A 27,796-nucleotide genomic window follows, 5' to 3' on the forward strand; every position below is an offset into this window, starting at 1 on the left:
AGTTCAGGACCTGCACTTGGCCCAGAGGAAGGAAATGGCCTCTGGCTTCAGCAAGGGGCCCAGCCTGGGGCTCCTGCCCGACGTTCCCTCCCTGATGGAGACGCTCAGCTACAGCTACTGCTACGTGGGAATCATGACAGGTGAGCGTGCCCCCCCCCCCCGGGCCTGCCTCCCTGCCCCTCGTCACCCTCTGTCTCCATTCCGCACCCCGAGTTTGGTGTCCGTTCGGTGTTCCTGCCTCCGTGCTGGCATCTGCTGCTCTGAGGGCGAGCGTCGAGGCCTGGCTCTAGCTCACACTCACACTGGCCGTCCAGAGTAGACACGGCTGTTCTCGGCCTCAGAGATGCCGTGTGGCTCCTTGGGAGCGCGCAGCAGGTGGGGCAGAGAGGTCTGCACGACCCTGGTGTTTCTGCCGCCCGGAGAACAAGTACTCTCGTTCACGTTACGCTCCCACTTTGGCCTCAGGGCATACTGTTTATTCATGTTGACCTCCCAGAAGGTTCTTTTCGATGGCAGCTTTACCGGACTGTCACCGATATGTTCACCCCCTGGAAACTACATCCTGTTCACTCGTTTCCAGTGCGGTCGCAGTCATGCAGCCGTTAACACCACGTCATTGTCGGACAGGTCGTCACCCCACAAGGAAAGCCTGGGCCCTTCCGCTGTCCTCCCTCAAACCTCCATCTGCCCCTGGAAACCGCTGGTCGGCTTTCTGTCTCTACAGAGTTGCCCATTCTGATCATTTGCGAATAGAATCCTACTCTGTCCGGTCTTGCGTGATCTGGAAGGCTGTCACTTCTGTGAATCCCACTGCCCCCTCCCCAGGCCAGGTCATCACCGTATCTCAGGCGCTCCAGCTGTTTGCTGTTCTCCATCAGTGACCCCCACAGTCCCTGCCCTGCTCGGATGCAAAGAAACCGTAGTCCAGCACTTCCCAGCCTGTGGTGGTTTCCTAGCTCTTAGAACAGAACCCCCAGGCCTCAGTGCCTGCAAGGCTGGGCACCTCGTGCCCGCGGCCCTCTGACTCTCACACCACCCTCTTCCTCTCCAGAAGCACTGTCCTACCGCCTCCCTCGTGAGCTCCCCCTGCCCTCGGGGTCTGGCTCATCCGTCCCCGTCTTTCTCAGAGACTTGTCTCCGGAGCCCCCCTTCTCTAGGTCTTTGTTCCTGTCGATCTGGCTGGCTGTCCTCTTTCTTTCTCTCTCAGTCCCGTGAACTTCCCCTCTCTGGTTTCTTTCTCTCTTTTTTAAGATTTTATTTTCTGTTTTTAGCTTTTTCTCTTTCAAACTCGTATTTAAATTCTAGTTAAACACAAAGTGTCATACTGGTTTCGGAGGTAGAATTCAGTGACTCCTCCCTTCCGTACGACACCCCGTGTTCGTCCCAACAAGCGCCCTCCTTCGTGCCCCCCCATCCGGCCCATCGCCCACCCCCTCCCTCCATCAGCCCTCATTTTGTTCTCTATCATTAAGAGTCTCTTATGGTTTGCTCCTTTCTCTTTTTTCCCCTTCCCCTTTGTTCATCTGTTTTGTTTCCTAAATTCCAAATGAGTGACATCATATGGCGTTTGTCTTTGACTGACTGACTCCGCTTAGCATAATACTCTCAGATTCCATCTACATCGTTACAAATGGCCAGACTTCCTTTTTTGTTTGATGGCTGAGTAATACTCCATTGTGTATACACACTGCACTTAAGATTGTAGTTCTAAGTAACCTCTACACCCAGTGCCCAACATGGGGCTGGAACTCAGGACCCCTCAGATCAAGAGCCTGCCGACTCACGGGCTTCTTGTCCCTTTCTCTCTGAGTTTCCCTCCCCTTTTCCGGATTTCATACCCTCACCCCCTCCAGTCTCTGCTTCTCCCCTGCCCCCCCCCACCCCCGCTCCGCAGTCTCAGGCCCGCGGCCTCCAGACCCCGGGCTGTGGCCACCCTCCCGCGGACGCGTCTCTGACCAGCTGCCCCTCCCTCCCTCCCGCACAGGCCCGTTCTTCCGCTACCGCACGTACCTGGACTGGCTGGAACAGCCGTTCCCGGGGGCCGTGCCCAGCCTGCGGCCCCTCCTGCGCCGAGCCTGGCCGGCCCCGCTCTTCGGGCTGCTCTTCCTGCTGTCCTCGCACCTCTTCCCGCTGGAGGCTGTGCGCGAGGACGCCTTCTACGCCCGCCCGCTGCCCGCCCGCCTCTTCTACATGGTCCCCGTCTTCTTCGCGTTCCGCATGCGCTTCTACGTGGCCTGGATTGCAGCCGAGTGCGGCTGCATTGCTGCCGGCTTCGGGGCCTACCCCGTGGCCGCCAAAGCCCGGGCCGGGGGCGGCCCCACCCTCCAATGCCCACCCCCCAGCAGGTCAGGCAGTGGGAGGGAGGCTTCCCGAGACCCGGCAGGCCCCATCACCACAGGCTGGCCCTGCCCCTAGCAGGGAGGAGAGCGGGGAGCAGGGGGGGCGGGGTCACCACGTCTTGTCAGTGCAGTGTCGCCCCTTGGCCACCACAGCCCACCTTCCCCTGTCCTAGGGAGCGGCACTCCCAGGACCTCCCACTGCCCCTTGTGCTACTGCTTGTCAGCTCTTGGGATGGCGGACTGCTCTCTGTTGCTAGGAGAAAGAAGGTGGTCTCTTAGCGACCACGTACTGCTCTGTTACCGTACTGCTCTGTTACCGTGGACGTGTCACCCCAGTAACTCTTGTTCCTGGTTACTTGGGATACCATCTTTGGGCTGTGCTGGGGCCCACCTGGGGAAATGGTTCCCTAGCAACTATACTGCCCCTTTTTGCTAGGGAAGCGCTTCCCTAGCACCCAGGGCCTGCCCCTTCCTGCCACAGGACTGGCTTTTCATTGCTATGTAAATGGCACCCCCTAGACTGCCCTTTGTTGCTAGAAGCCCGCATACCTCCGCCCCCCCCCAACCATGGGATGTCCTAGCAGCCTGCATTTTCTAAAGAAATGGCATCCTTGATCATGCTGTCCTCTAGCAGAGGGGACACCATTCCTAGCCACTGCAGGTCACTTTCCTACCGTTGCCAAGGACGTACCCTGGTAACTATGGATTGACCTTGTTAGCAATGCTACACCCCCCTCCCACCCCATTCTTAGTTGCTAGGTAGGTCACACTGCGTAACTAGGGGCATCTTGTTGCTAAGGAAGTGTTGCGCCTGTGTTGCTAGGGAAATGATGCTCCCAGCAGCTGGGAATGGACTGCCCCACTGTTCCTGGCAACCAGGGGTGGCCTTCTGCCTGGGGCTAAGGCTGGGGGGAGCAGCCCATCGATGTAAATTATGAATTCCTCCTTGCTCAGGTTGGTCCATCCCCTCGTAGTCACAGACCGCCGCTCCATTAGGGAGAAGCGGCACCTCCACACGAATTTCAGCCACTGCCCTAATGACCACGGGTGCATCTCCAGTTACTAGAGTGGGTGCCTCCCAGAAAATGTCAAGCAGGAATTGAAGGCTTTTCTAAATCTGCTGGGTGCCACTCTTAGTCGATGGCTCCTGTCCCATTAACAGAAGCCACCAATAGTACCGGTGGGTGCGGGATGTTTGCCACTGCAGGGGCTGTTGGCACCAGTGATCCAGGAACCACCGTATTGCTGGAGATGACACTTCTTAAACAATCATAGGGACCAATAGCCAGGAAGGGCCCTTTCTGGAAGCATTTCTAAACATCCTAGGCCTTGTTGCTAAGGAATGCACTTTCCCTAGCGACAGAGACCATCCAGGTGTCACATGGGTCTAGAACATCTCCCTAGCAACCACAGACCCCCTCATTGTTAGGGATGCTACTTCGCTAGCAACAACAGTGTCTTGACAACTTAGAAGGGACCACACTTGGAGGCTTCGTGGAATGTAGTGAGCTTGGTTGCTAAGGAATGGCCTTTCTCTAACATCTGAGACCAGTGAAGGGCCAGGTTGCTAAGGACTGGTAGCTTAGCAACTGTAGCCCTTCCGGGCCTTTCATTGCTGTTGCAGCCCCGTTACCAAAAGGAGAAGGACCCCACTGTCGGTGAACTGTGCCCCCCACCCGTCTTCCTCCCCGAAGAGGCTCCCCCTGGGCTACCCTCCCCTGTTGCCCTGGCAAACGTGGCAGCCAGAGCTGTTGCCTGGCCGTGATCCCCTCCTGAGCGGCGGGGCTGGGACAGTAGCCAGCGTTGGGAGGGGGCCTGGCTGAGCTGCATGTCTGTCCCCCACCCTCACCCTCCACCCCCCCAGTCCGGAGAAGGCGGCTTCCCTGGAGTACGACTATGAGACCATCCGCAACATCGACTGCTACGGCACGGACTTCTGCGTGCGGGTGCGGGACGGCATGCGGTACTGGAACATGACGGTGCAGTGGTGGCTGGCGCAGTACGTCTACAAGAGCGCGCCCGCCCGCTCCTATGTGCTCAGGTGAGCCGCCTGCCCGGGGAAACCACGGAACTGCACCTCCCGGCAGCGCCTGGGGCTGCCCACCGGCTCCCAGGCCGGGCCTCCGCCCTTGAGGATCTTGGGAGTTGTAGTTTCTGGAGGCTCTTGCCCCGCAATGGATTCACCTTGCTCTGGGGGTAAATCGTTCCCCCTCTCTGGGCCTCCGTTTCCACCTCTGTAAAGTCAGCCTCCTTCGACAGAAGCAGTGTACTGAGTCCTATGGACTCTGGCCAGACTTTTTGGAATCCGGGCCCTGCCAGCTACAGAGAAACCTTAATGAGTTAGCTGCCCTGTATTTCCTCCACTCGTGAATGGGGTAATGCTGTTACCTGCTCCATAGTTTGATGTGAGGACGAAGCGAGATAAAGTGGGACGTGTCCTCACTGTGGGGCCCGCCAGGTGAGTGGTCACGATACATTAGCTTTCTTTCATCACTCATCTGGTGTTTCTTGATGGGAGCTTCGTGCCAGACATCGTGATGCTTGCAGCTTTAGGACGTAGGACTTACTATCCTCGTTTTAAGGACAAGGAAACGGAGGCGCAGAGAGGTCAGGTAACCTGCCGAGTGTCCCTCAGCTTTCCCAGAGCCAGCAGATGAGGTCAGGGTGCCGCTGACACAGCCTTGTCATGAAGCCAGGCCTGATGGCTGCTCGGGAGCCCGAGTGCCGGGCGCCAGGTCGGGGTCTGGCCCGGAGCGCACGTGGCTATGAGAAGCGCAGGGATGAAGCAGGACGCCCGGGGGTGGCTGTGGGTGATGGAGGGCACCGAAGGGCCATTCCTGGGACCGGGAGATGCGGCAGGAGTAGGTCGGGTGCGGGAGCCTGACGGGTCTAGTGTCGGTGACCTGGGGCTACTGGCCAGGCCGTTCTTATGTGACGCTGGCGCCTCTGCCGAAGGTCGGCGTCTGAAGGGACATGCAGGTAGCATCAGGGAGAGGCCGAGCATCCGGGCAAAGCCCGGGGCGCTCCGGTGTTTACATCAGAGGGTCTCAGCTGGGGGCGACTGTCCCACACTCCCGGGGGCATCCGGTAACGTCTGGAACCGGCGGGGGCTACTAGCATCCATCCTGGGGGGCCCGGCACAGCCCGCCTACAGCACAGAATGATCCAGCCCCAGATGTTCGCAGTGCTGAGACTGAGAAACCCTGGTGTGGTCTAGGGACGCGGACGAGCCGGCAGAGACACAGCCCGTGAGCCCGGAGGACAGTCAGGAACGTGCTCCTTCCCAGAAGGGAGCCAAGTGAACCAAGTGTTTCGAGGAGGAAGGAGGGCTCTCTTGTGTCACATGATGTCAGACGCTTCAGTCCAACGGAGGCGCGGGTTGGGCGGGTTGGGAGGAGGAAGTCTCTAGCAACCTTGAGGGCGGAAGTGAAAGCTAGCTGGAGGGGCTGGACAGATGCAGGACAGAGAGGGGGAAGGGCTGAGGGGGGCATCGGTCTTTGGAGAGCATTCACTGCAGTGAGGAGCGGCCAGACGGGGCGAGCAGAGTAGGACCCGAGCCCAGAGCTCGGGTGGGCCCGTGTGGAGTTCTGGGTGCCCAGGAGCCATTCCTGTGCGCCCCACTGCCCTGCTTCCCCCTGTTGGGGACCATCCTTGGAATGCTCCCAACCCAGAGACTTCTTTCTTCACCATAGGTAGAAAAGAAAAAAAGTTTTGTTCATGAGCTAGCGTTAAACCAGGCTGAGACGCACGCCCGCAAGTAACCCCCTAGGGAGATGACCAGACCGGAAAGAAAGCTCACCTTTCTGTAGACCCGCAGACGAGGAGCCCTACCCCAGGCCACAGTCCATGGCAGAGCCTGCTGTGATTTCTGTGTCTTCCACGGAAGTGGGGACCAGAGCCTGAATTTGTGGGTCTTCAACACAGAGTGTATTTGGGTCCATAAAAAGAGGGGAACATGGGTAGAGATTACTGAGTCTTCATGAATCAGAAATTACACTGATCTGCAAAAGAAGTGGCTGGGGCTCAGGTTCATGGGTCTGAAGGAGAGATGTGATAAGGGGATTAACTGGGTTCCTGAAGAGAGAGTAGTGATTCCTGGGTCTGAGGGAGGAGGGGCTGGGGGCCTGGACCCCCGGGTCTGAGGAAGGAGGGTCTGGGCGCTGGGCTCCTGGGTCTGAGGGAGGCGGGACTGGGGGTCTGGACTCCTGGGTCTGAGGGAGGAGGGGCTGGGGGCCTGGACCCCCGGGTCTGAGGGAGGAGGGGCTGGGCGCTGGGCTCCTGGGTCTGAGGGAGGAGGGGCTGGGGGGCTGGACTCTGGGTCTGAGGGAGGCGGGGCTGGGGGCCTGGACCCCCGGGTCTGAGGAAGGAGCGGCTGGGCGCTGGACTCTTGGATCCTGAATCTCAGCCCCTCCCCCAGGAGCGCCTGGACCATGTTGCTAAGCGCCTACTGGCACGGCCTCCACCCCGGCTACTACCTAAGCTTCCTGACCATCCCGCTGTGCCTGGCAGCTGAGGGCCGGCTGGAGTCAGCGCTGCGGGGACGGCTCAGCGCCGGGGGCCAGAAGGCCTGGGACTGGGCGCATTGGTTTCTGAAGATGCGCGCCTACGACTACATGTGCATGGGCTTTGTGCTGCTCTCCCTGGGAGACACCCTCCGGTACTGGGCCTCCATCTACTTCTGCATCCACGTTCTGGCCGTGGCCGGGCTGGGGCTGGGGCTGGCTCTGGGTGGGGGCAGCCCCAGCCGGAGGAAGACGGCGCCCCAGGCCGCCAGCCTTGCCCCAGAAAAGCTCCGGGAGGAGTAGGGGAGTAGGGAGGAGTTGGCTGCCCTGACTCTCCCTTTGCCCGTCAGTCCAGCCACCAAGGTTTCCCTGGGAATTCCGTGAACCAGGCTGCTATCGCCTTTCCCAGAAAGAGCTGGATTTGGCTGGGGGCCTGGAGAGGATTCCCATTCCTCAGCTCTGTCCCCCGCCTCCGATGCAGCAAGTGAGGGGCGCTCCCTGCTCCCCTGCCGCCTGCCCTGAGGGCTCAGAAGCCGGTTTCCCTCCTGGAAACTCAAGGTGTTGTCCAGAGGAGAAGCTCCAGTGTCCAGGCATCCCGCAGCTCCCTAGCAGGGGCCCCTGGGCCACAGGGTTTCTGGGGCAAATTCCCCCTTTCCAGCTCCGTGGTGTGGGGCGGGAGCTGCAGGGCAGGTTCTGGGACGGCGGAACCTCTCAACGCTTTTGCCGCACTTTCGTCGAACAGTCTTTCAGGCCTGGAAGGGAACATAACCCTTGCATTTCATAAAGGGGAAACTGAGGCACCGAGGAGCTGGCCTTTGGACATGGTTCTTGCAGCTTCCACTAGAGCCGCCTCAGGGCCCCAGCACTCCTGTCACCCGCTTGTCATTCTCTGGCCTAAAATAGGGTCAGAATGTGTGAAAAAAAACCCCAATAAAATGTTTCACAAAGACCGTACGTGTGTCTGGGGGTGATCAACAGTTGTGGGCTCTCAGGGCCGCGATGTGATGTGCTCCGGCTCCTGGGAGACACACCGGCATCTGGGGGTTTCAGTTCCCAGGAGAGCTTCCGGAGCAGCTGCCCTGCTGGTTGATATTCCCCGCCCCGAGCCACCTGGCGGCCAGGTACGGACCTGCCGGGTCCCGTACTTCCCTGGGGCAGTCCCCACCCAGCTGGCCGCTAGAGACGGAAACACAGTTTCACCGGGGCCATGGAAGAGCAACCGACGTGGGAACCGGAGGCCTGGGGCTCCCCTGGAGTGTTGCTGGCACCCCGCGAGGCCAGAGCAGGTGGGGGAGTGGGAGGGGGGTCCAGCCCCTCGGGCTGGTGGAAAGCCTAAGGGAGGCAGGGAATGGAGGCCTGGACTCCAGGGTCCAGAGGGCAAAAGGGGGAGGGATTTTGATTCCTGGCTTTTTGAGGGAGAAGGGAACCAGGGCCTGGGACTCCTGTGTCCTGGGGAGGAGTCTGGAGGTCCAGACTCCAGTCTCAGGGGAGGGGAGCCAGGGTCAAAAACTCCTGAAAAAGAGGGAAGAGGAAGTTGAAGAGTGGACTCCTCAGTCCTGAGGTAGGAGGGGCCGAGAGGGCCCACATTTGGGTGCTTGCAGAGGGGGCATGAGGCCCAGACTCCTGGGTCTGATGGAGGAGAGGGCTCCTGGGTCTGAGGGAGGAGGGTCTGGGGGGGTCTGGACTCCTGGGTCTGAGGGAGGAGGTGCTGGGGGGCTGGACCCCCGGGTCTGAGGGAGGAGGGGCTGGGGGCCTGGACTCCTGGGTCTGAGGGAGGAGGGGGCTGGGGGTCTGGACCCCTGGGTCTGAGGGAGGAGGAGGGGCTGGGGGGGTCTGGACTCCTGGGTCTGAGGGAGGAGGGCTGGGGGCTGGACTCCCGCGCGCTCCCACCCCCTGCTGTCCTGCCCCAGGCCCGTCGCTCTCCTCTGTGCTGAATGAGCTCCCCAGTGCTGCTACCCTTCGCTACCGAGGCCCTGGGGTTGTGCCATGGGGGGCATTGGAGGAGGAGGAAGAAGATGGAGAGAGGAACATCCAGGCCATCGCAGAAGCTGCCCAGAAGGAGCTGGAGGAGCCCCTCCCGTCCCGGGAACTGCCCTGGCCCATGCAGGCCCGCCGGGCACACAGGTGAGGCTCCCCTCCTGCTTCCCCTCCAGGCGAGGGCCATCCTCTGGCTTGTGGGCGCTGTGTCTGCTTCTCGCTCAGTCGTCTGTCTCTCCCTGCTTCTCTTGGCTTCTCTGCCCCCGGCCTGTGTCTCTGCTTCTCGGACTCCAAGGAGTCCTGTCTCCCTGCCTCCGGGACTCTTCCCTCACCCGGGTTCGCGTTCTCTCTCTGCTCTGGTTGTTTCTCCCTGTGCCTGAAATCCATTCGTCATGTTTTCCTCTCTGTGTCATGTCCATCTCTGCCTCCTGACTCTTCTTTCCCTTCCCGGTCTACACGGTCCACACAATTTGCAGGGCTGGTGAAGGGTGAATGGGCTGAGCAGCTCGGTCAACAATTAGAGGTTCCCCCGCTCTCCGAAGGACAGCGTTCCTGCGAACCGTTTCGTTAACCTGCTGGGCACAAAGCCAAGAGTCGTGTGGGTCTTTCCTAAAAACAAGGCCCAGCACTGGAACTTGGGGGCCGTGTGGGATACCTGTGTTAGGCATTTGTACCCAGGAGAAGCCAGTGCAAGGCCCTTCCGAGAAATGGGTCATCTGTCTTGAAATTGTTCGCCAAACCCCATCGTTTTGGGGTTTTATGGCTGTTTTGTCACACAGGCATGCTTGATTAAATCTTTGGCCATTGGAGATGGAACTCAGCCCCCAGCCTGTTCCTCTCCCTCCAGTCACGGGGCTGGTTCCCCTGGCAACCAGCCCCCGCTCTTAGTTGGGGCCCAAAAGTCACCTCTATCTCAGCACTTAGGGCATCCCAAGGGTTTGCCAGGAACAGGGACAAAAACCAGATATATATTTCTTATTATAAATCACAGGATCCCACCTTCCTTTTTTCTATCTTTTTTTACTTTTCCTTTCTGATGTTTGCCTGCAGAAGAGTGTACAAGACACTGTGTACACACCGAGCGTATTCCCGTCACGGGATCCCAGGCCCACTCCGTGTAGGGCAAGAGGCACAGCTCTGCGGGACCCGGGAGCAGCCCACCTGCCCCCCATCACCCCCTTTCTCCCCACAGCATCCCCTCCCAGACTTCTCTGCCGATCTCTCCCCGGCTGTCCCGTAGAGCCCTGCCACCGGCGAGTGCGTCCCTAGAGAGCAGGGTGTGTGGGCTCCGGAGCTCCGTCCACACATCCCTGCCGTCTGCGGATCCTGCCTGGCTTCTATGCACTGGCTGTGTCTCTTCCTATTGTTCTGGAATAGTCTGAGTTCCCGATATACTGCAGTTCACTTCCTGGTCCCACCGTTGTCTTGTCTCTACATTTGCGTGGTGTCCAGTTGGGGCTGCTGGGCCCTTCCTAGTCTGTGTCTGAATCTGTTTCCCTACCAGGCAGAGCCATGCCAGGGACCAAGTGGCTCAGGGATCGGGTTCCAGAGCCACGCTGTGGGCCCTGCGACTTCGGCGGTCCAAGGAGAAGATGAAGGCAGGCCTGCATGCCTTGCAACCCTGGGCGTGGACGCTGAAGAGAATCGGGGGTGCGGTGGGGTTGAGGCTGGTGTCTTGGGGCGGGGTCCCCCCTCCCTGGGTCTGAGGGAGGAGGGGCTGGGGGCCTGGATTCCTAGGTCTGAGGGAGGAGGGACTGGGGGGCTGGACTCCTAGGTCTGAGGGAGGAGGGGCTGGGGTGCCTGGACTCCTGGCTCAGAAAGGAGCCCAGGCCTCTCTGACATCCCCTGCAGGCCAGTTTGGCGCGGGCACCGAGTCCTACTTCTCCCTGCTGCGCTTCCTGCTGCTTCTGAACGTGCTGGCGTCCCTACTTCAGGCCTGCATGACGCTGCTGCCCACCTGGCTGGAAGGGCCTCCCCCTGGTCCCCCTGGACCGGACACCTCCTCACCCTGCGGCTTCTACAATCCCAACCCGCAAGGCCTGGTCACCTTCCCCACCCATCTCTTCAACCTGCTCTCAGGAGAGGTACGTCCCTGGGAGGCCCCCCTCTAAGGCTCAGTGCCCCCCCATTCTGATCACCCAACCGCACAGTGCACTTTCCCTTTGCAGGGTTTTCTAGAATGGTCTCCTCTCTTCTATGGCTTCTACCCGCCCCGCCCACACCTGGCAGTCACCTACCTGTGCTCCGTCTTCGTCATCGGCCTCCTGCACCTGCTGCTGATCCTCCATCGGTGAGTAGTGGCCGCACCCCGGGCCCCCGGGAGCATGGAGGGGGGGCTAGTGGTGGGAGAAGAGCCCTCCCCCGGAATCCGGAGTCTTGCTCTGTGATCCCTTTTCTCGGTTGGAGTTGAAATCAAATTTAAAAATGCGTCGTACGTGCTAGAAACCAGTGACAGAGGTGGGCAGTTTGTCCTTCCTGCGGCTTAGAGGCTGGGAGGGGAAGGTAAGCGATTAGCCAAGCAAAGTGACTCCGTCTTTTCTGGAGGGCAGGGTGCTCTGTAGGAAACGAAGAGGGGTGATTCGTTCATTCCCGCAACACGTATGTATCAAACCCCTACGATGTGCCGGCCACTGTTGTAGACAGTTGGCAAAACAGGGCAAAAAACAAACAAAAACCCGGCCGAGTCCTGTCCTGTGGAGCTGGCAGTTTACCAGGGGGAGACAGGTGATAAGCAATAAGCCATAAACGAGTCCACGACGTGGCGGGTTCGCAGGTGAGGCGGGCTGCTGTCTTAGTAGGTGCCCAGGGTCGCCGCCTTGAGACGAGACCTCTGAACAAAGACATTGAGAGCGAGAGGGATTCGGTCAAGTGAATACCCAGGGCAAGAGCGGTGCAGGCGGAGGGCGCAGCCGTGCAAGGCAGGAGCAGGGGGTGGTGGTGGAGGGCGCGCCAGGCAGCCGCAGGGGGCCGGAGCGGAGGGAGGCGGGGAGCGCGCCGCGGCGGGGGTGCACCCGCACTCTGTACAGGACGAGACTGCTTTCCGGGTGACATGGACTCGCTGCAGGTTCTTGAGCAGATCACCCTGATCTTATTTGGGTTTTATAAAGGATTACTTCCTGTCTGGCTCTGTGGAAGAGAGGGAGGGAGGGAGAGGGAGAGGCAAGAAGGAAAGAAGGGAGGGAAGCGCGCACGGGATGGGCAAGCCCCCAGCAGGTGGGATAGTTCCCCGGCTGTTGCCATCCAGGCAGTACACGCTGGTGGCTTGGAGCGGGGTGGTGGCAGTGGTCAATTTTGGATTTTTTTTTTCCATTGAATTTCTATTCCCCCTCCCCCCAGCTTTCTTGAGCTATAATTGACATAAATCGTGTAAGCTAAGGTGCACACGTGCTTATGTATCGCAACGTGATTAGCACCCTAGCGTTAGCTGGGGCCTCCCTCCCCAGCACAACCGTCTTTCCCGAGGACATTAGAGATCTCCTCTGCTAGCCACTTTCAAGTACATGATAGTGATCTTAACCGTAGTCAGGGTGCCCCGAGCTTCCAGCTGCAAGTTTGTACCCTTTGACCTCTCCGTGTCCCCATCCCCTGGTAACCACCATTTTACTCTTCTCCCAGGAGCTCAGCTTTTTCAGATGGCACAAATAAGTGGTGTCGTACAGTGTGTGTCCGCTCTGCCTTGTCCCACTTAGCGCAGTCCCTCAAGGTCCATCCACGCTGTTGCAAACGGCGGGACGTCCTTCTTTCTCGTGGTTGAGTAATCCGTTGTTATGTGTGTATCGCGTCGTTAGCCACCGCTGGACAGACACTCGGACTGTTTCCAGATCTTGGCTGCTGTTGATAATGCGGTGAACGTGCGGGTGCACATGCCTCTTTGAGATCCTCTTTTTATCTCCTTTGGATACATACCCGGAAGTGGGATTGCTGGGTGACACAGTAGCTCTATTTTTAATTTTTTTTGGGGGGGGACCTCCATACTGTTTCCAGTGGCTGCACCAATTTACGTTCCCAGCAGTGCACGAGGGTCCCCTGTTCTGCACGTCCTCCCGAACACGTGTCACCTCTTGTTGTCTTGATGAGAGCCACCCTGACAGGTGCGAGGCGATAGCTCATTGGGGCTTCGATGGGTGTTTATTTCCCTGATGATCAGTGATGATGGACACTTGCTCACGCACCTGTTGGCCCTCTGGATGTCTTCAGAAAAACGTCTATTCAATTTCTCTGCCCGTTTTTAAATTGAGTTGTTTTTTGCTGCTGAATATGGTATTTGGTCTTTTTACTTTTTTTTTTTTAAAGATTTTATTTATTTATTCGACAGAGATAGAGACAGCCAGTGAGAGAGGGAACACAAGCAGGGGGAGTGGGAGAGGAAGAAGCAGGCTCACAGCGGAGGAGCCTGACGTGGGGCTCGATCCCACAACGCCGGGATCACGCCCTGAGCCGAAGGCAGACGCTTAACCGCTGTACCACCCAGGTGCCCCTGGTCTTTTTACTTTTCTGTTAGCCCCAATGTCAGAGATGATTTGCAGATATTTTCTCTTATTCCGTAGGTTGCCTTTTCATTCTGAGTATTGTTTCTTGTTTTGTTGTAGAGGATTTATGTGTGGTGTCGTTCCACTTAATTTTGCTTTTGTTGCTTGTACTTTTGGTGTCCTGTCCAAAAAATCATCCCCAAGGCAAATGTCAAGGATCTTCCCTCATTTTTTTTTCCCTAGGACTTTTTTCAGTTTTAGGTCTTATGTTTAAGTGTTTGATCCATTTCAAGTTAATTTTTGTGAGTGGTGTAAGACTGAGGTCCAGTTTCATTCTCTGCATGCGGCTCTCCAGTTTCCTCAGCAACATTTGTGGAAGGGACCATCCCCCCCCCCATCGAGTATGTGGGCTCCCTTGTCAAATATTAGTTGACCGCATATATAGTTTTCATTTTAAAAACATCACGCTTATCCGGAAAAATGCAGAAAGCGAAAAAGAGAGCTTGGTATGTTCCCATCCATATCAAGAACTCGAACATGGCGCCTCCAGAAGCCCCTCAAGATCTCAAGTCACCGCATCCCTGCTCCCACCCTCCCCCGCCCCATCCTTTCTGTTAACACCGCCGACTGCTTCGGCCGGTTTTGTTCTTTGTATAAGAGGGAGGCTCTGGATGTACGATGAGTAGAGCCGGAGGGCTAATGACTGGGTGTGGGGCGTGGTGAGGGGGGTAGTTAGGCTTCACTCCAGGTGTTGCGGCGGAGCCCCCAGAGGTCAGCGCTGCGCGCAGCGATGGGGAGAGCAGGAGAGCGTAGAGAGCAGGGCAGCGGCGGGGTCGGCGGGGGGTGCCGTTGTGGCTGGTGGATTCTGAAGTGGCTTTTGGACAAATGAAGGGAAAGGTGAGTAGGCAGTTGCAGACGTGGGTTCGGGAGACGGGTCTGGACTGGAGACACAAATCTGGGACACACTGGCATTCAGGCAAGACGGGGAGTTTCCGAGGGTGGTGGGGGAGGGGGTGGCTGTGGTCAAGAAGGAAACCAAGGACTTAAAAAGTGGGCTGTCTCCTAAATGCCAGGCACTGTGCCAGGGATAGCAGACGGGGGTCCCCTTACCTTGATGCACCTCACAGTCCGGGAGGGGAGATAAACGGAGAGAGAAAAAGCAACGTTTATGTTACAAAGCAAATCAGCCCTTTCATTTTGGGATCACTACTACTACATAGAAAACAAATGGGGGGGTAGGATAGAGATGATAAGCGGGGATCAGCAATTTTTTTCCTGATAAAGTAAAGGCCACATAGGAAATATGTTCATATTTTCTGGCCATACGGTCTCTGTCTCAAACTCTGCTGTTGTAAGGCTGAGACAGCTGTAGACAGTAAGTCAATGAGTGAACGTGGCTGTGTTCCAATAAAACTTTATTTACAAAAACTGGTGCTGTAGTTTGTCACCGGTGTAATAGAGAATGGGTGGGGATCCTCAGTAAATGGAGCGGTCAGTAAAGGACTGAGGAGGTGACCTGTAGGTAGAGACCAGAAAGATGAGAAGGAACCAGCCAGGTGAGCAGCTAAGACCTGGGCATTCCAGGCAGTGGGAACTGCACATGCAAAGGCCCTGTGGTGAGAAGAGGTTTGGAGTGTTCTGAGAAATGAAAGGCCAGGAAGAGGATGGACAGGATTTGAGCTTCAAGAAGTGTTGGGGGCCAGATCAGGTGCGTGCTGGCTGGCTGTGCTATGAAGGAGCCTAGACTTCAAGAACAAGGAGAAGCTGTGAAATAGGGTTTAAACAGCAGTACCATCTAATCTGCATAAAAAGAAGGTTCTGCCTGCCCAGGAGCAGAAGGGATTCAAGAGGGTACAGGTGGAAGTAGACCAGAAGGCAGGCCTCTGTAATCGTCCACTCAAGAGATGGCGGGGGCTTGAGCCAGGGCGGTGAGGGTGGATACGGACCTTCTTTGCCCCATTTTCTCCGTTTCTTTTCCCTCTCTCTGCTTCTCTGTCCCCTCCCTGGGTCTTTGCCCCACTTCTTTGAGTCCCTTTCCTCCTTTCTCTGGGCCTGCCTTCCCCACCCCCTTCTCCGGACGTCTGTCCTTCCCTCTGAGTCTCCGACCCCTCTCTCTAGTCCTCTTGCCTTCGTCTCACTGTCCCCCTTTCTCTGAATCCTTCCCCTTCGGGCTCTCAGTCTCCCCTCTAAGTGTCTGTCTCTGCCCAGGGTCTTCGTCTTTCTCACTCTGGGTCCCCGTGCCCTTCTCCCTGGAGCTCTGTCGCTGTGTACTGCTGTCTTCCCGAGTCTGCCCTCTCTTGATCTTTATCTCTACGTCTCTGACTCTCTGCTAGGTGGCAGCTCGCCAAACGCCCAAGGTCCTAGGGTTCAATTCCCTGTGTCCCATAAGAGGGGTGTCCCCGCACTCGCGGCTGACCTTCCACATCCCGTGCCCTGGGTCTTCCCTCCCTTAGCTCCGTGTCAGGACTGAAACAGACGCTGTTGGCCGAGTCGGGGGCCCTGACCAGCTACAGCCACCGGGTGTTCACCGCCTGGGACTTCGGCCTCTGCGGGGACGTGCACGTGCGGCTGCGCCAGCGCATCATCCTCTACGAGCTGCAGGTGCGCGTAGGGGTGGGGTCTACAAGCAGGGAGGGCCCCCCGAAGGGGCGGAGCTCGGAGACGCTGGGTGGAGCTTTCTTCGAAGGAGGCGAGCCTCGGGAAATGAGAGGGCTGGGAGGACGCCCCTGTAGGGATACCTGATGTCAAAGGGAACAGAAAAAAGCAAGCGGCGGGGGACGGGGCGGGGCCTGAAGCTCCTCCGTACAAGGTGAAGGGATAGGCAGGGCCCGAAGGGGCTTGATAAAGTAGAACTGGAACTCCGCCCCCGACATGAGGGCTGGGCGGGGGTTGGAGGCGTGGCGTGGCGTGGGAGAGCAGGGTGTGGAGCACTGGCTCAGCCTTCAGAAGGCGGGGCTTGGGGGTGCTGGGTGGGGCTGTGGAGGGGTGGGGCCGGGAGATCTAAATCGTCCCCTAGAAGACCATGGAGGAACTGGGACAAGGACTGTAGGAGTTCTTAGAGGGGTGTTGCTGTATCGGTTTAGGTCAAGCAGGGGGCTCTGAACCACCTGCAGGGCCTGGGGGAATTGAGCCCAGATGGACATCTTTCCTGGCCTCAGGTGGAGCTGGAGGAAGCTGTGGTGCTGCGCCAGGCTGCGGTGCGGACCCTGGGCCAGCAAGCCAGGGTGTGGTCGGTGCGGATCCTGCTCAATCTGCTGGTGATTGCACTCCTGGGAGCAGCTTTCTATGGAGTCTACTGGGCTACAGGGGCCACTGTGGAGCTGCAGGTGTGGAGGGTCCTGGGGGAGGAGGGTCCTGTGGTCCTGCAACTTACATTTCCAAGGTTGGAGGGGAATGAAGTCTGTAATTCCTGGGATCTTAGGGAGGAGGGATGGGGGTGTACGTTTGGACCTTGGACTTAGGGGTGCTGAAGGAGGAAGAGGCTGGGGGAGGATGTTTAGCAAGGTTGTGGAGGACCAGAACCCCAGGCTCTCTTTGCTTGGTCCGCTCTCTCTCCTAGGAGGTGACCCTTGTCCAACAGATGCCACTGCTAAAGCTCGGAGTGGATTACCTTCCGTCCATCTTCATCTCTGGGGTCAACTTCTTGCTGCCACCCGTGTTCAAGCTCATTGCCCCCCTGGAGGGCTACACCAGGAGCCACCAGATTGTTCTTATCCTGCTCAGGTTCTAGCCTTTGGGGGTGTGCTGGGGATGATGGCTGGTCTGGTCTGAAAGACACTGCCTCTAGTACATAAGGTTCGGAAATCCCCAGAATATGGGACCCAGTGAGATCTGGATTCAAATCCTGCCTCTTATTCACAGAATCTAGGTTTCTTGATCTGTGAAGTGGGAAGAATTGTGAGCGTGTTCCACACGGGGGTGGGGGTGTGGGGGGCAGGGTGAGTCCTGGTCAGTGCTGATTCCCTTTCCCTTCCCCTTGCCAGGACTGTGTTTCTCCGCCTGGCCTCCCTGCTAGTCCTGCTGTTCTCTCTCTGGAATCAGATCACTTGCGGGGGCCAAGCCGAGGCTAAAGAGTGCAAAACCTGTGGCTACAATTACAAGGAACTGCCGGTGAGAAGGAGAGGGGCCCCAAATCCTGGGTCTTTGACAGCAAGGAGAAGCCAGGCGGGTCCAGATTCCAGGTTTGAGAGGAAGGAGGAGCTTAAGGTGCTAGAACACCCTTTCCTTGAGGACAAGGGTAGGGATGTTCGAAAAAACTGAGGACCCCTTCCTTCCCTCTCAGAGGAAGGATTGTTAGACTCTCACATGCTTGTACTTTGGAGACTGGGATGCTTGGGGCTCTAGGTGCCTGGGTCCTGAAGTCTTTCTGCCCCATGACTTCCTTCCTCAGTGCTGGGAGACTCGGCTGGGGCAGGAGATGTACAAACTCCTGCTCTTTGATCTGCTGACTGGCGTGGCTGTCATGCTGCTCCTCCAGTTTCCTCGGAAGTGAGAGCCCCGCTCCTCGCAGTGCCACCCCCTTTTCTAGGCCCGCTTCTCCGCCCTGTCTGCAGACCCCGCCCCTTCCATTACCTAATTACTTCCCTCTGGCCCCGCCCCTACCGCCGGCCCCGCCCCTACCATCAGCCCTCCGGCCTCGGCCTCTGGACACACCCACTCTAGGACTTTGAAAGCTCCACCCCTATTCAGATATGTTCACTTGATTGGTGGGCGGGACAGCAGAGGCGGGGCAACGGGGCCGCCACACCTCTGACTGCCCCGCCCCGTCCCCCAGACTGCTCTGTGGCCTCTGTCCTGGGGCACTGGGTCGTGTGGTGGGAACCCAGGAGTTCCAGGTGCCCGACGAGGTGCTCGGGCTCATCTACGCGCAGACGGTGGTCTGGGTAGGGAGTTTCTTCTGCCCTTTACTACCTCTGCTCAACACGGCCAAGTTCCTGCTACTTTTCTATTTGAAGAAGGTGAGGAGTATGGCGGATTCCTGGGTCCTGAAAGAGGAGGATGCGAGCAAGGGTCCCCAACTACTAGATCCTGAGAGAGGAGGGGTCTGGAGGACAGACTCCTGGCTGTGGGAGGAGGGCTTTAAGGCGTCTTAACTTTTCCGTGCAAGGGAAGAGGGGACCCGGATTCCTGGGTCTGATGACAGCAAAGGACTAGGGACTTCTGGTTCCTGACTGAGGAGGGGCCAGGGACCAGGACTCCTGGATGATGAAAAAGGACAGGTTAGGACTCAGAGTCTTGTGTCTCCTTCTCCCCACAGTTCACCCTTTTCTTCACCTGCTCCCCGGCCTCCCGCACCTTTCGGGCTTCCACAGCGAATTTCTTCTTCCCCTTGGTCCTTCTCCTGGGTCTGGCCATCTCCGCTGTTCCCGTGCTTTATAGCATCTTCCTGTAAGTGTGAGAGGGGCCTGCCTCCCTCCCTCCCTCCTTCCGCCCTCACCCAGGATTCTGAATCTTGGCCATCCTTGAACACTGCCTATCTCTCCCCTCTTCAGGATCCCACCTTCTAAGCTGTGTGGTCCATTCCAAGGGCAGTCGTCCATCTGGGCGTCCATCCCGGAGTCCATTTCCAGCCTCCCTCAGACCGTCCAGAACTTTCTCTTTTTTCTTGGGACCCAGGCTTTTGCTGTGCCTCTTCTGTTAATTTCCAGGTGAGGGAGCCCAGACTCCTGGGTCCGAGTTTGTGTGCCCTGGGGGCCCCACTGCCTGTTTATAAGGGAGGAGGGGGTTGGGGGCCTGGACCTCTGGGTCTGAGGGAGGAGGGGCTGGGGCTCCAGATCCTTGGTTTCTAAGGAGCCATTACATTGAAGATATTCTAAGAGCACTTTGGCTTCTATTTCTGTCTCCTCTAGCATTCTGATGGCATATACCCTGGCCTTGGCTAACTCCTATGGACGTCTCATTTCTGAGCTCAAACGCCAGATAGAGACGGTGAGCCAGAACGGGTTCATGGGAGGGGGTCCTGGATATGGAAAGAAATAGGGGGGAAAGGTCTGTCTCACCACCTCCCCTTTTCTTTACCCTTTACTCAGGAGGCGCGGAATAAGGTCTTCCTGGCACAGCGCGCTGTGGCCCTGAGCTCAGCCAACGAGGCTCTTTGAGCTCCCTAGCCTTGGTCAGGACGATGTCCCACTTTCAGTCCTGACCTGCCCCCGACCCTTTGTAAGCCTCCGGCACGTCATCTGTAAAATGGGAGAACTTAGAGCCCTGGGATTCGGACATTTCCACGCCCTGATCTCCCCCACCCTGCCAAGTCCCTCACTCTTCCGTTAACCTCCTGTATCAATAAACGCAGCTGAGGCTGCAGAGCACTGTTCGTAATTTGCATGCGGCGGGTGGGGGGGTAGGTGAAGAGCCGGACACAAGCCAATGAAATGTATTGGCCTCGAGAAGACATGACGGGCATGCCAGCCAATCAGCGCCCACATCCTGTAGCTTCAGGGCGGGGACACGTGAAGGGCTCAGAACCTTGATACAGGCGGTCGCTAGGCTACATCAGCCCGAATTCGGCGTGTCAGCCAATCAGCTCTTGCTACGGACCTGGTGGGGCGTGGCAATTAGCTCAGGACCAATCCGTGGCTGAGGCAGGAACAACAGGGAGGGGCATCGTCTCGCCAATAGGAAGTGCTCGGAGGCGGGCCTGCCAGTCGGCGGACGGCTACGACGCCATGAATATCTTGCCCAAGAAGAGTTGGCACGTCCGGAACAAGGACAATGTCGCTCGCGTGCGGCGTGACGAGGCTCAGGCCCGAGAGGAGGAGAAAGAGCGTGAGCGGAGGGTGCTGCTCGCTCAGCAGGAGGTAAACTCCGAGTTCGGTCGGGCCGAACTCCCGGGTCGAGCGCGCAGGCGTGTGGGGAGGGGCCGGAAGCGGGTGTGGCGCGCAGGCGCGATGCCTCTTGTGAGGCCGGAGGAGCTGGGCGTGGCTGGAAGCGCGTTCCCACTTGCGCGTTCCCACTTGCACGTCCCCCCGCCGCCCCGCACGGCCATCCCTTCACTTGCGCTGCCCCCTTGCCCTGGTTTCCGCACCCCCCGCCCCCGTGTCGTTCGCGAGGCCAGAGTGTGCCTGGCACAGTAGGGGCTGGTGAAGAAACGAACCGTTGCGCAGTTCAAGGAAACTCGGAACCCGTTTAGTGTGCCTGCACAGCCGTCCTGTTGAGCGCCTACTGTATGCTCGCCCGGTGCAGAGCGCTTGACCTGTGGCCTCTCAAGCACCCTTCGTGCTTAGAGGGCGCTGTCCTCCATGGTGCAGGGAAGGGACAGTGGGACGCTTACCCATTCCGCTGTGGGGCGAGCCCTCTTCCTGCTTCCTCCCACACCCCAGGGGCTTTGTGTAATTTCTAATCTCTTAGTTTGCACCTAGTTTGCAGTCCTCTAGCCAGTCTGGTCCTCACCGCTGGCCGGGAGCTGGTTTGGGCTTCTGAAGTTCACTTTTGTCAGCAGAGGTTGCACATCATCTCGGGGGCAATGACTTGGAGCCCTGCCTGTAGTTCCGGTCGCCTGTTCTCGTATCTTGGGCTGCCTTCCTAGCTGTTTTTATTGTGTCACCGGAGATTGGGAACCCTTCTGGTTGATCGAGAGGCAGTGTACGAGCCCAGGTGTCGCCTCAGTCCCCTACTGTCTGCTGGGCCGGGACAGGTGCCTCTGCTGGGCTCCCAGGGCCCACACCCCCTTCCTTCCAGCCCCCAGCACCGACACTGGGGTTCTCTGTGCTTGGCATCAGTCTCACAGTTCTTGGAGTCACGTCTAGGTTTAAATGCTCTGCCTGTAACTTTCTTTTCCCCAGGCCCGCACAGAATTCCTACGGAAGAAAGCCAGGCACCAGAACTCACTCCCTGAGCTCGAAGCAGCAGAGGTGGGAGCCCCGAGTTCTGGCCCTGTGGACCTATTTCGGGAACTGCTGGAGGAAGGGAAAGGGGTGACCAGAGGCAATAAAGAGTACGAAGAAGAAAAGCGACAGGAGAAAGTAAGCTGGCCCCCCACCTTGTCAGTCATGGGAAGAGCCTGGGGGTGACTGATGGGAATGGGGGTGACGAAATGAGCTAATACAGAGAACTCAGTATGGAACACAGCACTCAGGGGTGTGGGTTATTGCCATCCAGGGGCTTGGAACGGGGTGCTGGAGCCCCCTTCCCCTTGCTGTGGGACTGGTAGGTGCAGACCCCTTGACTGTAGAGGTCTGAGAAGTGTTAAGGAGCTCTTTCCGTGTAAATCACAACCTGGGGTCCTGTCGCTCACCTGCTGTCAGGGATTCCCACCAAACCTGAACTTGCCTTCGTCTCGCCTCACTCCTTTGCCTTATTGGCTGCTTTCAGGTTTGTCTTCATCTTATCTCCCCAAAGTTGCCTGCCTCTGAACCTTAAAGCAGCTGCATCCCGTGTTTCCCCGTGCTCGTTACTGAACCCACCATTGTGCCCAGGGCAGGAGCCCCACCTGTCCTCGGCACATGGCAGAGCCGGCCCACGCTGGTTCTGCCTGTCCAGGTGCCTGGGGTGTCCTGTCGTTACATGGGGGGCCCTTCAAAGGGGAGACCTACTTGACATCCTCACCTCCCTACTTTCTGTCCCCCTCAGGAGAGGCAGGAGAAAGCTCTGGGCATCCTGACATACCTGGGCCAGAGTGCAGCGGAAGCCCAGACCCAGCCGCCTTGGTACCAGCTCCCCCCGGGGCGAGGGGCCCCCCAGCCAGGCCCAGGTCCAGATGAAAAGATCAAGAACCGCCTGGACCCTCTGCGGGAGATGCAAAAACATTTGAGGAGGAAGAGACGGCACAGCGGTGATGATGGTGGCCGCAGCAGAAAGGGGAAAGAGGGGCCGGAGAAGCAGCGGCCAGAGGGGTAAGGAAGCTGGGCCGGCCGTGTGGGCACCAGGTCTGGGGCTGGGCAGCTGGAGAGGCGGCTCTCAGCATGCGTTGTTGGGACCCCAGTGCCCGTCCGGCGGTCCGCAGAGGCAAGCCTGCTTTCCTGAGAGCCCCAGGAACGTTCACTCAGTCTCAAGCGTCCAATGGCTTCCCGGGAGACACTGCGAGGACAGACGGGGATGTAGCCTTGTTTTGAGGTTTTCTCCTTGCTTCATGCAAAATAGTGAAAAAACCCACTAAGACGTAAAGCTTTCTGGGGTCCAGAGTTTGAGAGCCATGGGGCCAGAGCAGGTTCGTGTCCCTAGCAGGACAAGCCCCTGAGCAGTTGGTCTTCCACAGAAGGGTAAACTGAGGCCCTGGGTGTGCTCATTGTCACACCTGAGGACAGTGGGCTTTCTTGACCTGGAGGGGGCACCCGATTGTTTGTGAAGCGGGGGGTAACGGGAGTCCCAGATCCTTGTGCGCAGCATGAAGCCAGCTTCCCACCCCCAAGCCTCACAGACCAGAGCATGTCCACTGCAGGGTTCCAGGTGGCAGCTCCTTCTTGGGGGGAGGGTGGGGCCTCCAGGGGCCATGAGCTTTCTGACCTGACTCTTCTCCCCTAGACCCCCATCCCTGGACCAGCTTCGAGCTGAACGTCTTCGGCGGGAAGCAATGGAACGGGCTCGCGCAGAAGCCCTGCTGGCCCGCGTCCAGGGCACAGCCCCCCAGGAGGACCAGCCCGAAGAAGAGGCAGATGAACGGCGGAGGCGGTACAACTCCCAGTTCAACCCCCAGTGGGCCCGGCGTCCTGCCAGCAAGACCCAAGCGCTCACTGACTCCTGGGGGGAGAGGAGAGGCCGCAGCTGCCAGCCGTCATATAAAACTATTTATTCATAAATATTTTCCAAAATGAAAATAGGTTTACCAAAAAATGTCCCTCACTGGGGAGGGGAGGAGGGGGCAGCCCTCGCCCCCGGGCCCCCAGGGTGGGGCTGCTTCCTGGGGGAGAGGGCTGCCCCGTGGCCTGGGGCCTCCCCCAGTCTTCCAGGGCAGGGCCCTCGCCTGGGCAGGGGGGTCAGCATGCGGGGGGGAGGGGAGGGTGGAGGGAGGGGCCGGTGTCACTGGAGGTCCCGGTCCTCCAGGTAGCGGTACTCAAAGGTGAAGCCTTCCTTCTTCCGCTGGCCCCACTTCTCGTAGTCAAAGTAGATGTAGGTGCCCTGGCCGGGGGAGAAGGCGGTCAGTGAGTGGACGAGGAGGTGGCCGGGGATCCAGGCCGCACCGACAGATGAAGGGGACAGAGCTCAGGGCCATGGATGTGCCAGGTACCGGGCCCAGCACCCTGCATGCACAGGCCATCTCCCTCCACCCTCACCAGGCTCTTCTCGGGCAGGAAAAGTGCTGCCCACTGTAGAGGAGACGGGGAGGCGCGGAGAGGCCACAGCTGGGCCTCTACCCCCAGGCGGGGTTACAGTGTCTGTGGCTTCTCGCGGCGGCGGCGCATGAGCACAGAGCGGGTGCTCGGTACTGAGCTGTGTCCTAGCCTTTAGTCTTCACACAACCCTGAGGCCGTTCCCCCATCTGAGAGAACGGAACAGGCTGAGTCTACATCCAGGCACGCTGTTGGGACAGATGTTTTATTGGTGACAGTGGTGGCGTGGGTATTTGTGAAGGAGTGAGGCCTTGAGATGTACTTGGAGGATTACTCTGGCCCAAACCAGCATGGGGCAGGGAATCTGGTTCATGTCCGAGAGGACACGGGGAAGGGGGCCGGGTCTGCATGAATGTCTGAAATGCTGCCAAGAACCTGAAAGAACCGAGGGGAGGGGACCGAGTTCTCTGAGGACAAGGGCCTTGCTTGGTACTTGGCATCAGGCCAATGTTTGGTGGAAGAAACCACTGTGGAACATAGCAATTAAAAGTTATTTGCAACAAAACACCCCCACGATACTTACTACGGCGCAGGCGCCCTTAAGTACTTACATGTCCTTAACTCAGTTCCTGTAACAACTGCACCGACGGGTCTGCTACCCGTGTTTACACACAAGGACCGGAGACAGGTCCAAGTGCCTTGCCCAAGTCACCCAGCGGGAGCTGGGTTCAAGCCCGCATGTGGGGCCCGCATGTGGGAGGGAGGTTCTGATTACCAGCGCGCGGGGAGTCATTAGAAAAAGGGGCTTCCCCCTTCGTGTCTGGTGTGGAGCCCCTGCCCTGCGGGGCGTGGGGGCCAGGACGGGGAGTAGCCCATGCTCCCAGGTGGCAAGAAGCCTGCCCGGTGCAGGGACGCCGCGGCTACTATGACCTAAGGGATGACAGCTGCAGGCTGAGGGGAGGAGGAAGAGCACGGGGCCTGAGGGGGGCAGTGCGGGCTGCAGCTGGCGGGCAGGGCGGGGCCCTCACCTGCTCAAACTCATCCGTGATGGTCTTGGGCTCCTCGTGCCTCTGGAACCACATCATGTACTTGGTGTGGAATCGCCACGACTGCTTCTTTAGAGCCTTGGCCGCCAGGTACTGCGCCTTCGTGCCCTGGGGAGGAAGGACGGAGCTGGGGATCAGCGGGGGCGAGGGGCACAGGACTGACCCCGGCCCCGCCGTAGACCGAGGGGGGGCTGGATGGTCCCGTGGGAGAGGGGCCGGGGCACAGAACATACCACTGCTGGTCAGCAGAAAATTGCTTTCAGAGAAGCTTTGAGAAGGAAGAGAAACTACTGCATGTTGAGAGCTGAGAACAGGCAGTTTGGAAAGTTTCCCCAGGCAGGATGAGTGTGGGGCTTGCTGCGACTCCCTGGGGTCATGCAGAGGGGACGGTCCCTAGTGGCCTCCAAGGGGCCGGCGAGACTGCACGGGGATGGGCACTGTGGGGACAGCCGTGGGTGGCTGGAGCGGGGCCGGGGGTCCCTGGTCCCCGCAGTGGACCGACCTAGCCCTCAACCTCAACACGGACGCATCTGTGCTGAAGTGGGAACGGGGACAGGTTTGCCTGGGGGGGGGGCAGGGAGGGCAGGACTGGGGGGTGGGGAGGGGGTGCGGTCCCGGTGGCCGCAGTGGGGCACCCACCTCACCCCTCAGCCCGAGGGGGGACGGCGGCGGTGGCGGCGAAGCCGGGGGGCCCGAGGCTGCCCCGGGGGCCCTGCTGTACCTCCAGATAGTAGAAGATGAAGAAGAGTGTCTCAGTTGACAGGCGCTGGTAGAACTCCACGGTGTCCGAGTGTGGGGGCGGCATCTGGTGGTGGTAGGGGGGCGTCGGGCAGGGGTTCCGGGGGAGGTACTGCCTGTGGAGGGACAGGAGGGTTTGTTCCCGTGCCCAGCGGTCCCTGCGCTCCGAGGATCTGATCACAGCCTCCCCACCTCACTGATCAGGGTGCCTGGTCACCCCCACACTGAACGCCTCGGACCGCCCCTCAGGCGCCTGGCCTGCAGGAGGGCCAGCAGCAAGCTTTACGTAGCGTCTCCGGACCGGGGAACCAAATCCCCACCAGGGCCGCCTCCCTCACGCCCGGGGGTCCCAGCCCCTCACCGGATGCGCTCGGAGTCTGAGGGGTGGGGCATGTGGTGCCAGGCGGCCTCCTCCATGGCCTGCTGGTAGAGCTGCTCCTTGGTGAGGGGCACGGGCCCCAAGGGACACACGCCCAGTGACAGCGGGATGTTCACCTCCGACAGCTGCAGGGGAGGCTGCGCTGAGGCCGGCGGGGCAGATGTGCTGCTCAGGATGATGTCTGTGGGGAGTGCGGGGCCAGACCCTCCGGTGAGGCTGGCGTGGGGCCTGCCCCTCCTGCCCCGGGCCGCCCCGCCTCGCCCAGACCCTCACCTCGCTCGGTCAGGTGCAGCGTGGGCACGGGGTCCTCGATGCCGGAGCTGATGGCCGCCCGCTCCGCCATGGACTTCAGAGAGCTCAGAGGCTCCGGGGCCTGCAGAGAGAGGAGAGCTGGCGCCCACACTCCCGGCCTCCAGCAGGGGTCGGCGGAGACCAGGTCGTGAGTGGGCGGAACGCTGCCGCAGCATCAGAGGGCCTGTGCGGTGGGGCCCCCACATGCGGGACCAGGAGGGTGTGCGGCAGATGGCAGAGCACACGGCAGTGCAGGACCGGCCAGGCGGCACTTGCAGCACGCGGTTCTACGAGCGGGCGTCCGCGCGCACACCGGCACCCGCTCCGCTGGCAGCTGCGCCGTGGGGTGCTGCTGAGGGGCAGGGGGGCTGCGTCTCCCCCCGGCCGCGTCCGGCTGGCGCAGGGCCATGGGGCAGTCTCCTGCCACCCCCAGCGTCCCAGCTCCTTGCTGGCGGATGGGCAGGCCCGAAGCCATGCCCGGAGCCGGTGTCTGAGCCACGGTCAGGGCTGCCCGCCCCGCCGCGCAGCCTGCAGGCCCCAGGCCTCTGTGCTGCCTCCCGATCTCCCCGTCCTCACTGACCCCAACCCTCACGCCACCTGCCCTCCGTGCTCTTCTCAGTGGCCCCAGGGGGACTTTCCCAGCCACATTCTTCTCTGTCCCTTCTCCACTCACAACCCGGTGGACCCTTTTCTCCAGAAAGACACACACTCTATAAATTCCCATCCATGGTACCTCTAAACTGTGGGCTTACTCTGGGCTGCCCGCTCTTCCAAGGGCTCCAGCGTCCTGTCGTACCTGAGGTACAGTTACGAGCACCTGCTTTGTCCGGAGGCAGCCACACAGGACGTGGACCCGGACTCTTACTCAGGGGAGCTGAGGTTAAACGCAGGCCCAGAAAGTCAGCCCCACATCCTGCCCCCCTTTCAGACCCTGGCGGCCAGGACCCCACTGCCCTCTCTAGGACACCCTGCCATCAAAGCCTCGCAGCCAGCCCGCACCCCCACCTCCTGTCTACAGAGCCCTGCCCCAGCGTTCTCCCTCCGCTCCGACAGCAGCCCTCCCGGAACTCCAGCACGAGACACACAAAGGAACCACTCCTTCCTCCTTTAGCCTTTCCTGCCACCGGGCCCCCACCTCTCCCAGCTTAGAGATCTCCCCCCCAAGGCCTTGCTGGGCCATCACCCCAAGTCCGAGGCACCTCTGCGGGTCCACGGCACGTGCTGCCCCCAGCCCCGTGCAGTCCCGCTCAGCTTCCCGTAGAGAAGGTGGGACCTAGGTGTGTGCACCTGGCATGATACACCTGGCCTAGAGTGGACGTCAGTGTTCTCTCAACTTAGATGGTCCCTCAGAAGGGAAAAAGAGGGCGGCGAGCTGGATGGTGGGGTGTGTGAAGGAGCGAGGAGACACGGGGACAGAGATGATGGTGGGAACCCAGAGTGGAGGAGAGCAAGTCCAACCAGAAGCCCAGGAGAGTCCCAGAGCGCAGGATGGCAGAGGAGCCTGGGGTCAGGCAAGGGTGCAGGTGGTGGGGGAGAGAGAGCCAGAGCCCCACAAAGGGGTGGGGGTGGCCGGCAGACCTGGAGGAAGGGGACACCAAGCACGTGCAGGGCAGACGGCAGGGCCAGAACACACAAGCCTGCGGCCCACCTTGATCTCTGGGGCGGTGCTGAACTGCGGAGGTCCGTTGAGCAGGGCGCCAGCTGCCTTGGCCTCGCTGAAGCTGGGTGTCGGGGAGCTGGGAGGGTTCACAGGAAGTGGCACCAGGAGGCTGGGTCCCCCTGTGTTGTTCCCTGAGCATGGAGCCACACCTCCAGCCCCTGCTGGGGCTGCCGCACTGGGTTCCTTCCTG

General features: G+C 59.4%; 4 protein-coding genes across 4 annotated transcripts in view; 3 read left to right on the forward strand and 1 right to left on the reverse strand.

The window, feature by feature from the left end:
- Positions 1–7,791, forward strand: part of MBOAT7 (membrane bound O-acyltransferase domain containing 7) — an 11,331-nt gene extending 3,540 nt beyond the window's left edge. The window contains exons 6-9 of the mRNA XM_040634397.1: positions 8–140; positions 1,985–2,345; positions 4,204–4,380; positions 6,757–7,791. Coding sequence (XP_040490331.1) covers positions 8–140; positions 1,985–2,345; positions 4,204–4,380; positions 6,757–7,144 — 1,059 coding nt within the window. The 3' untranslated portion in view covers positions 7,145–7,791. The remainder of the gene's footprint in view (positions 1–7; positions 141–1,984; positions 2,346–4,203; positions 4,381–6,756) is intronic.
- Positions 7,792–7,970: 179 nt separating this feature from the next.
- On the forward strand, positions 7,971–19,590 carry TMC4 (transmembrane channel like 4). Its single transcript, XM_008701567.2, has 15 exons — positions 7,971–8,127; positions 8,752–8,965; positions 10,323–10,468; positions 10,670–10,902; positions 10,987–11,108; positions 15,741–15,888; positions 16,446–16,613; positions 16,847–17,010; positions 17,271–17,397; positions 17,678–17,775; positions 18,062–18,245; positions 18,545–18,675; positions 18,780–18,935; positions 19,137–19,215; positions 19,317–19,590. The coding sequence occupies exons 1-15, from the start codon at positions 8,049–8,051 to the stop codon at positions 19,383–19,385; spliced, it is 2,118 nt and encodes a 705-aa protein (XP_008699789.1). The 5' UTR covers positions 7,971–8,048; the 3' UTR covers positions 19,386–19,590.
- Positions 19,591–19,898: 308 nt separating this feature from the next.
- LENG1 (leukocyte receptor cluster member 1) lies at positions 19,899–23,033 on the forward strand. The gene is made up of 4 exons (XM_008701568.2): positions 19,899–20,084; positions 21,069–21,248; positions 21,856–22,118; positions 22,747–23,033. Exons 1-4 carry the CDS (start codon positions 19,953–19,955, stop codon positions 23,018–23,020), a joined length of 849 nt encoding a protein of 282 aa, XP_008699790.2. The 5' UTR covers positions 19,899–19,952; the 3' UTR covers positions 23,021–23,033.
- Positions 23,034–23,056: 23 nt separating this feature from the next.
- CNOT3 (CCR4-NOT transcription complex subunit 3) overlaps positions 23,057–27,796 on the reverse strand; it is a 15,001-nt gene continuing 10,261 nt past the window's right edge. The window contains exons 14-18 of the mRNA XM_040633885.1: positions 25,929–26,028; positions 25,638–25,836; positions 25,260–25,392; positions 24,521–24,646; positions 23,057–23,340 (exon numbers count right to left, since the gene is read on the reverse strand). Of these exons, the coding sequence (XP_040489819.1) occupies positions 23,242–23,340; positions 24,521–24,646; positions 25,260–25,392; positions 25,638–25,836; positions 25,929–26,028 (657 nt within the window). The 3' untranslated portion in view covers positions 23,057–23,241. The remainder of the gene's footprint in view (positions 23,341–24,520; positions 24,647–25,259; positions 25,393–25,637; positions 25,837–25,928; positions 26,029–27,796) is intronic.

Source organism: Ursus maritimus, unplaced genomic scaffold, assembly GCF_017311325.1.
Source record: "Ursus maritimus isolate PB19 unplaced genomic scaffold, ASM1731132v1 scaffold_19, whole genome shotgun sequence".
Classification (NCBI taxonomy): Eukaryota; Metazoa; Chordata; class Mammalia; order Carnivora; family Ursidae; genus Ursus; species Ursus maritimus.